General features: G+C 42.6%; 1 protein-coding gene across 1 annotated transcript; it reads right to left on the bottom strand.

The window, feature by feature from the left end:
• Window positions 1-227: 227 nt before the first annotated feature.
• Window positions 228-5,951, bottom strand: LOC127308324 (U-box domain-containing protein 52). Its single transcript, XM_051339115.1, has 10 exons — window positions 5,518-5,951; window positions 5,282-5,403; window positions 4,740-4,861; window positions 4,441-4,625; window positions 4,293-4,338; window positions 2,695-3,055; window positions 2,519-2,587; window positions 1,885-2,436; window positions 684-1,424; window positions 228-470 (listed from the first exon to the last, which is right to left on the bottom strand). Exons 1-10 carry the CDS (start codon window positions 5,783-5,785, stop codon window positions 396-398), a joined length of 2,541 nt encoding a protein of 846 aa, XP_051195075.1. The 5' UTR covers window positions 5,786-5,951; the 3' UTR covers window positions 228-395.
• Window positions 5,952-9,926: the final 3,975 nt, after the last annotated feature.

Genomic DNA, 9,926 nt, shown 5'->3' with positions numbered 1-9,926 from the left:
ATATTCAATTCCACCGATCAGTTCAAGAAGTTCAGTTTAACATAACATAAATTGAGTAAAATGAGCAACTAATTTACTCATCTCTCTTGCAATACTTATGTATGGGGGAATCACATTTTACATAATTCCCAGCACGATCAAGGTTCTCGTCTCTAGATACAGGAGAACAACAATTGATTGATCCGAGCCATGGAATTGCAAGTTCTTGCCTACTAGCAGATGATAGCTAGTAAAAAAAATTGTGTGTTAAATTAAGGTTTGTTAATATTGGCATCAGTGTTAAACATTTCCAGAGAAAAAAACTACAGCTTTTGCTGGGCTAGGGAAGTATTTACAACCGAATTGGAACAACTGCAGTGCGACAGCTTACAGGCCTACTCCTGATCCTCATATTGCTATGCTGAAAATGAAGCTGCCTTCCCGTTTCCTTCGGCAAGAATCTCAGCCAAGCCATCGCCCAAAGGCAAATCCTGCATACACAGTAGATATAAATTATAAGCCCAGTTGAGACATTGCAAAATTTTAATTACTATCTTCCATATTATCAAACCACCTATTTAAGACAAAACTTGGTTTTTAAGATTACGGTTCCGATGTTTCCATTGCAGAGTGAAAAAAGAAAAAAGAAAACATTTTTCATAAGGCAATGGAGAGAAGAAAGGGTGACTGATAAAGTCTTTTACCTTCTCGCTGGCTGAAGGACGATGATGGGGTTGGCCCATAGAAGGATCATCAGATGGCACAGCTAGCGCATGCAGACGGATTAGCTCAGGTAGCACAACAGATTCCAAATCTGGACGGTCTCTACGCCGCAGCTCGCAGCATTTCAGTGCAAGCTCAGCGAACTTCTTTGCCTCCTCCACCGGCCAGTTGGTCACTTTGGGATCCAAGACCTCATGAAAGGTCCCTTCTTCCAGTGCATCAGATACAGCATAGGCGAGCCCCATGGCGTCCTTTGCTGTGATTATCTGAAGATAGATGATGCCGAGCGCATACACATCAGATTTTGTGCTAACCAGTCCCGTCTTCTGGTACTCAGGATCAATGTAGCAGAAGGTACCCGCAGCGTCGGTCATCCGGTACTGTGTTTTGGTGTCGTCCATCGATTTGGGGATGATGCGTGCAAGACCGACATCGGCAATCTTGCAGACAAAATCTTTGTCAAGGAGGATGTTCCCAGGCTTGAGGTCTCGGTGGACAAAGGCTTCAGGCTTCATCTTGTGTAGGTAGAGCAGACCGGTGGCTAACTCAACTGCAATCTTGAAACGGAGCTGCCACGATAGCGGCGGAGTGCCTGAACGACAGTAGAGGCGGTCCTCGAGGCTGCCGTTCGGCATGTACTCGTACACCAGGCAACCATACTCAGGACAAGCACCGACCAGGTGCACCATGTTGGGATGACGAAGGTTGTTCAGCAGATCAATCTGATTATAACAAAGACTTATCAGTTACATTACTAAAATAGTTAAAATCCTTTCATGTTCTAATGTTCTCAAAACTATCACCACAATGCCGTACAACTAAATGTTAGCTCTGTCCCAACAATGTTGTCTTCAAAGTTTGTGTGTGGCTACTCGTACTGACAAAAATTGACCACATCAAAGCATCAATGCCACTATGATTTATTTTTAATATTGTATAAGGAGCTGATTCGAATAACATATATTTCATCGTAAAATTTGGTTATTGAAGTCAAATTTGGAAAAGTCTCAAACTTTAGCAGGAAATACGTGTCTTCTGAACAGACATTTATTTTTTTAATTTGGAATGAGTCCCAAACTTTAGCAGATTGTACACCCGGCAACATTTTTCTAATAATTTGGAAAAAAAGGAATTTTAGTGGCAAGATATAATTTTGTCAAGCAATGTCAGCTACAAACATACCTCCTGTTGGAACGCTTTCAGTCCTTGAGTTACATTGGAGTGCAGAATCTTGACCGCAACAAGGGTATTGTCAAGCGTAGCTTTATAGACAGGTCCATAACCTCCTTCCCCAACCTTCAGGTCAACTGAGAAATGATCGGTCGCATTTGCAATATCATTTGGGTTGTACAATCTGCACTGTAATCTAGTAGGGAGACACTCTAGCATTCTTTTAGTCTCGATTGGCCTTGGCAAGGGTGCACAGTTCAGTTCAAGTATATGCTTCTCCTCTGGAGCAGATCCATATCTATCATTTCGAGGTGAGTAGAATTTCGGAGGTAAGCGTCGCAACATTGAGTGAACTTCATTCTCGGCACTGTGATCCATAAATTCCTCTGTGATTCTTTCTCTATGTTGAGGATCGGAAGACAAAGTGTCAAGTGTCAACAGCTTATGCTTTGGGCCACGTACTGCTGAACTCGGTTCAGCATTTTGTCTGTCATGTAAAGGATCATACTCTCGTTCAACAGCTGCATACGAGTTTTCTATCCCATCTTCGGTCCCAAGAGGTAACTGCGATCCGAAAGAAAGGTAACCTTTAATCCAGCGCAAGATCACAATCGAAGACATAAATTGGTAAATAATAACCCAGTACCTCTTTGTAGTTCCGAAGCATATTGCCATTGTTTTTCTGGAAACGCCTCGGATCCCCTTCCCCATATTCCTGCAAGTGACATGGTGTTGGTAAGACTTGAATATAACCAATTTTAGCTGTTTTGTATGTCGTCAAGAATAACATTTAAAAACTGTGGGAAGAATGCTCGAACATACTGCTTGATATTTAGAAGATGATGAGGCACATTCTCCACCTGGGATTAAAGGGCCATAGGCATTGTACTCAAGACTAAGTGCATTATCATCCATGCCCAGGTATTTTTCATGTGGAGCCTGGAATGCGCGTTCATTGTCCTTATTTAGTAAAAACAAGGTATCTCTACGGTTTTCAGGATACTCTGGAGACAAATGATTGCCTTGCTTATTCATAACTCTTATGAATTCACTTGGACACGAAGATGTTTTTGAAAGATATGAATCGCCACTTCTCTGTCGAACTAGTGCCTTGTGGTTTCCCTGTTTTGTTGATTCATCAAAATGGGTACCAATGTGCAGAGCAGCGTGTGTTGACATCAGCCTGACCGAGATACAATAGAATTAAAAATAGATACAAGTTTATGCACCAATAAAATTAGTGCACTACGGGCACAACATTGAAGAACATTAGAAATAGTTAGATGAACAGATCTGAGAAATAAAAGAATATATCTGATTTGTAACTTCAGCTGCATAGAAAATAGTTTGATCTGATGGTCACTAATACTTGCATTGTTATATCGGTTCTTTACAATATGCAGGAGTTCAAGAGAGTCGTTGGTTTACTTATCAAATGGCTATGGTAATGTATTATCTTGTACCCTTGTAGGGTAAGAGTAGAATTTGAACCTCCAAATGTTAACACTGTCCTTGCAAATGATTCATCAAAATTAATTGGAAATCATCAAATGCAAAGACTTAACTTCAAAGAAGAATGAAACTAATTGAGCTAATGCATCCTTAAATTATCTGCCTTAATACTAGGCAAAGTACGTACTTACTTAAATCAGGATGCATGACTAGGTTGCCAAAACAATATGGATTTCAAGTTATATTTGGAACAACATATATTTGTGAAGTATACAAACCACCATTATATTATTATATTATAATATTTATGCTGGAAATTTAATCTCTAAAAGGAAAGAGACTGAAGGGAAATCTGATACTGTACGAAAAAGGCAAAGAGATTGGGGTGCCAGGGATCCCGTACTGTATAAGCGTATTATAAAATTTAACAGTTGACTTATTGACTTGCATAAATAGTGTTTTGAAATTATTTGAACCGTGCAAGACACAAATCTAGTCAATCATAGAGAAGTTTAAATTAGGACAAACCTAGATCGCCAATAATTTTGGAACGGAGGGAGTATATGATATGGTTGTAGGAAAGTATTATGCGTATTTCATTCTCTACATACCCTCCCGGTGGTATGTGTAAGCTGCTTCTAGTAAGGGGTCCTCTTAAGATGACCAGATTCCATATGAATGTAGTAGTTGTTTCCTTGTAATTAGATTTACATTAATCCCAAAACAAGCAGAGCCACTAATACTGTACATGTAGTATTTACCTAAGACCCTTCCCAACCCTTGCATCTTTCTACATACTCTTGTATGTATTTTTAATAGAACTTCTGCCAGGGCCTCCCTAGAGTTTCACGTAATATAAAGGCTGAGCCAATCAGCAGCTTACATTGAACCGTAATATTTCCTCTAGGCAGGTAAGTGGAGCTTCTTGCACAGACAAATATTTGAGCAGATAGGGAAAGATGTCTCACCTGTACGAATGCGGATCTTCACCAGCAAAATTGTGTGCCGGTTCACCTGCACATTACACATGTGCTTCATGAGTAAACAAAGAATAACCAACTAGAGCTTCATGAGTAAACAAAGAATAACCAACAAGAGAGTCGGAGAAACACAAACTTTCTGCAGCTAAAAGTTGATTGTCAGGTGCATCAGATTTTGTATCCTCTTTGCTTGTATCATTTTCGATTGCCTGAGTGGCTGGCCTAAAAGTAGATAGCTTCCCTTTGGCTATGACATACACTGAACAAAAGTTTGGTGCATACTTAGTAACAGATGTAGCCACATCCATTTTCCAAATTGTCCTGCTACGGTTAAGGAAAATATTGAGCTCATCAAAGCATGGCAATTTTGTGGACTGCAAATATTTTTAGATAATAAAATGGTGAATAGAAGTTGTTGTATCGTAGATAAAGTACCTAGTAAATGCATTCCTAGATGATGATCCCAGAACAATCTTGTCAACATTGTGTTGCACAACAAAATCCACAATAGCTTTTGGCACATCTGTTCCTTCAAGAATGACTTCCCTGCATTGCAACTGTAGATATTAAAGTAAGTCAGCCAAAAGGGAGGTAGTAACTTACTAGGGCACCCAAGTGCTAAATTTCTCTGCCGATCAAACAAGTATGACACTAATTGGGATTTATGAACATTCCCAAAAGACAGTTGTGGTATCTTTTGTTATTATACTACGAAACGTTAAAATTCTAGAGAATTTCCAAAATTAATGTGAAATCGTAGATAGAAAATGTACACCGCTTAGTTTGGCGGGTCAAGATTATAATAGTGCCGATTAATCAGACATCTTGTTATATTTGTATTGCACTTGTGCTCGAAAATTAGCTAGTTTTGCAAAAGGATAAACATTTTTTGAAAAAACCTGAAAGCCAATGATTTGCTGAAATGTTGAATGTAACCATGCATTGACAAAAACAAGATAGATTTAGACGTCACATACCCCTCTTCTGCTGCAGAAGCAATGAAAGGGCAGCAGCATCTCTTTGGTCTGGAGATCCATATGAGCCAGAAGCGAGGCCGCAACGTCCTCCTGCACGTGCGACGTGGAGAACTGCTTCCCAACTGCATACGCGTAAATCACATTTGAAAACATCCGCTAATTTCCGTATCAGGATTAATTGCATCATCCACGCGCGCGGCCAGAACCAGAGGAGGTGCGGATGGATGTAGGTGTACCTGCGGGGTTGAGGGAGGAGTTCTTGCGGCGGACGTGGAGGAGGAAGAAGGACTGGGATCGGGCGAGGACGTGGTCGGCGGCCCACTTGAGCGCGTGCTGGCTGCTCTTGTCGCCGTCGACGGCCACGGCCGCCTTTCCCGACGATTCGTTGCGGCCCTTGGGTCCCGAACCCCTCATGGCGGCGGCGACGACGGACGCCTTTTTACTCCCGGCGTCGTGATGCTTGGCCTCCATGACGATCGGCGGCGTGTGCAGGGGGAACGACATGGTGTGGCGGAGGTGGTGGACGGGGGCATCGGCCGGCGGCGGCGTGGATGGTGGGGGCGGAGAATGGCGCGGTAGGGTGGTGGTGGTGGAGAAGTTAAGGCGCGGGAATGAAGGAGGGGAGGCCGCGAGCTTGGCGGGGAACGTCTCTCCTCGCCTCTGGGTCCGGTCGCTCCGACAGCCATATTGGTTGGAGCTCTAGACTCGAGTCTGGCTCGGTATGGGGGATGAACGGCTCCTATTATAACTAGAAAGTGAACGGCTCCTATTATAACTAGAAAGAAGTTCACATAACCCCCTATCTATCATGTTTAGGTTGCTAACCCTCTATGTTTCAACTGGGTCATTTAACCCCCTATGTATCTAAAACCAGACAAATAACCCCCGTGGCGTTGATGAACTGTTTTTCATAGTGGTTTAGGCCACGTGAACAGTGGTTTCAGCAACGTGGACTAGTCTAAATAATCCGGTTGACTTTTGTTCCCCTTCCTCCCAGTCCTCATTCCCGTCGCCCCTGCTTCTCATTCCCGAGCTTGGTCGGCATGGCCCCCGGCGCGAACAAGTTGTAGGAGACGTGAGCTCCCGGAGCATGGCAACGCCGGCGAGGAAGGCCAGGACCTCTCCACCGAGCAGGTTGGCATCCGCGAGGGAGACCGCCTGTCACGGCGTCGGCGTCACAAGAGACGCCCGTCTAGAAGGAGAGCGTGGCCTCACTGGGGTTCCAATCCGTGAGCGCGTCGTCGGTCGGGCATGGTGAGTGATGACCCACAAGTATAGGGGATCGCAACAGTCTTCGCGGGAAGTAAAACCCAATTTATTGATTCGACACAAGGGGAGACAAAGAATACTTGAAAGCCTTAACAGCGGAGTTGTCAATTCAGCTGCACCTGGAAACAGACTTGCTCGCAAGAGTTTATCAGTAGTAACAGTTTTATAGCAGTAGCAGTAGTGAAATAACAGCAGCAGAGTAACAAAGACAGCAGTAGTGATTATAGTAAACAGCAGGATTAAAATACTGTAGGCACAGGGATGGATGACGGGCGTTGCATGGATGAGAGAAACTCATGTAACAATCAAAGCAGGGCATTTGCAGATAATAATAAAACGGTATCCAAGTACTAATTAATCAATAGGCATGTGTTCCATATATAGTCGTACGTGCTCACAATGAGAAACTTGCACAACATCTTTTGTCCTACCAGCCGGTGCCAGCCGGGCCTCTAGGGAATCTACTGGATATTAAGGTACTCCTTTTAATAGAGTACCGGAGCAAAGCATTAACACTCCGTGAACACATGTGATCCTCACATCACCGCCTTCCCCTCCGGTTGTCCCAATTTCTGTCACTTTGGGGCCTCGGGTTCCGGACAGCAACATGTGTATACAACTTGCAGGTAAGATCATAAACAACGAATATCTTCATGAATCAATAACATGTTCAGATCTGAGATCATGGCACTCGGGCCCTAGTGACAAGCATTAAGCATAACAAGTTGCAACAATATCATAAAAGTACCAACAACGGATACTAGGCACTATGCCCTAACAATCTTATGCTATTACATGACCAATCTCATCCAATCCCTACCATCCCCTTCAGCCTACAGCGGGGGAATTACTCACACATGGATGGGGGAAACATGGCTGGTCGATGGAGAGGCGTCGGTGGTGATGATGGCGATGATCTCCTCCAATTCCCCGTCCCGGCGAGGTGCCAGAACGGAGTTTCTGGTCCCGAGACGGAGTTTCGCGATGGTGGCGGCGTACTGGATGGTTTCTAGCGACTTCGACTATCCCCCGTGCGTTTTTAGGTCGAAGGCGTTAAGTAGTCCAAAGGAGGGCGTCGGAGGCCAGCCGAGGGGGCCACACGCTAGGGCCGCGCGCCCCCCTCCTGGGCCGCGCCGGCCTAGTGTGTGGGGCCCTCGGGCCTCCACCTGGCTTGCCCTTCTGGCTCCGTCAATCTTCTGGAAAAATAAGACCTTTCGCATAAATTCCGAGAATTTTCCTGAAAGTTGGATTTCTGCACAAAAACGAGACACCAGAGCAATTCTGCTGAAAACAGCGTTAGTCCGTGTTAGTTGTATCCAAAATACACAAATTAGAGGCAAAACAATAGCAAAAGTGTTCGGGAAAGTAGATACGTTTTGGACGTATCAACTCCCCCCAAGCTTAGCTTATTGCTTGTCCTCAAGCAATTCAGTTAACAACTGAGTGCGATAAAAGAACTTTCACAAACACATTTGTTCATATGATGTAAATATTCTCATGATATGGCAAGTACTTAAGCAATTCATACTAAGATACATGCAAATAAAATCATCTAATAGCTATGTCAATCATGGAAAAGGTACCAACAAATTAATAACGAGCATCATGAATCATGTCTATCAGCGGGATTGCAATGTTCATAGAAGGATATGATAAAGTGGTATCTCGTTTGCCCGTGTTTGTACAGCAAAACATAAATGCTCGGGCACCTTTGAGGTTCATGGAAAGACTAGAAGTAGAGATTATCAAAGATAAAAGCATCACAGTTATACCACAATTAATCACATTTTGGGACAAGCATATTATACTAAGAATGACAGTTGTGCTCTCAAGAAAGTACTCAAAGAAAGGATGGAGACTCAATGTAAAAGTGAAAGATTGACCCTTCGCAGAGGGAAGCAGGGATTAACATGTGCTAGAGCTTTTCATTTTTCTAAATACAGAAGTAAAATGGTTTTGAGAGGTGTTTGTTGTTGTCAACGAATAGTAATGGGTACTCTAACTACCTCATCAACCAGACTTTCAAGAGCGGCTCCCATGAATTTTTTTTTTTGGTGCCACTCCTTCCAACCTTGCTTTCACAAACCATGGCTAACCGAATCCTCGGGTGCCTGCCAACAATCTCATACCATGAAGGAGTGTCTTTTTGTTTTAGTTTTATTTAGATGACACTCCTCCCCACCTTTGCTTTCTCAAGACATGGCTAACCGAATCCTCGGGTGCCGACCAACAATCACATACCATGGAGGAGTGTCTATTTGTAAATTTATGAAAGTTAATTAATTGGGGCTGGGAACCCCGTTGCCAGCGCTTTTTGCAAAATTATTGGATAAGCGGATGTGCCACTAGTCCATTGTGAAAGTCCGTCCGGAGTAAATGACAAGATTGAAAGATAAACACCACATACTTCCTCATGAGCTATAAAACATAAACACAAATTGAGAAGCATTTTGAAGGTTTTAAAGGTAGCACATGAGAATTTACTTGGAATGGTTTGAAATGCCATGCATAGGTATTTATGGTGGACACTCTGGAATAACTTGGTTTTCAGGGGTGTGGAAGCATGAGCAGCGTTCCCGCTCAGTACAATTGAAGGCTAGCAATAGACTGGGAAGCGACAATCAAGAGAGCAGTAACTGTCATAATCATGCTTGCGGCAAAATAAATTAATGGAGGCATAAAAGTGATACAAGAACTCTGAGGTGAAGTAAATCATCGAGGCTTAATTGACTTTGGTTCAGTCATATGCATGCGTGAGCATGTGTCAAGTTGATTCAAATGAATTATTCAGAGGAGGATACCACAATGTCATATCTATCTATGAATAAAGTAATGCAAGCTAATATTTATGACATGCTACTCATATTAATAAATTGGAGCTAATCATGAGAGACCATGAACTACTAGACTTTCTTAAATGACATATACCTCACATGAACCAACTAAGCACACTCACATGGATGAGTATATGTACAAAACTGAAAACAAATAGAGTTCATACCAGCCTCTCACCACAGTCAGATTGTTGTAGATCGTCATTATTGCCTTTTCACTTGTGTAGCTTGAATAATATGGAATGGAAGCACGCTCCAGCCACCGAAAACCATTGAACTCCATAATGAACTTTACAAAACCAAAGAAGAACAGCAAATATTTTTGGTGTTTTCGAATTAGAAACAAGAACAAAAGGAAACAAGCAAACAAAGCAAAATCTTTTTGGATTTTCTTATAGCAAACCAACGATAGCAAATAAAGCAAAATGGGAATAAGAAACCAAGATAAACAAATGGCGAAGAGAAACAACAGAAATATTTTTGGTCTTTTTGTGTTTTAGGAAAGAAACAAAGCAAAAACAAGAGAATGAAAACTAGAAGAA

This window comes from Lolium perenne, chromosome 6, assembly GCF_019359855.2.
Source record: "Lolium perenne isolate Kyuss_39 chromosome 6, Kyuss_2.0, whole genome shotgun sequence".
NCBI classification, from domain to species: domain Eukaryota; kingdom Viridiplantae; phylum Streptophyta; class Magnoliopsida; order Poales; family Poaceae; genus Lolium; species Lolium perenne.
Note: the sequence above shows the minus strand (reverse complement) of the source record. Positions and strands in the feature narration are given on the sequence as shown.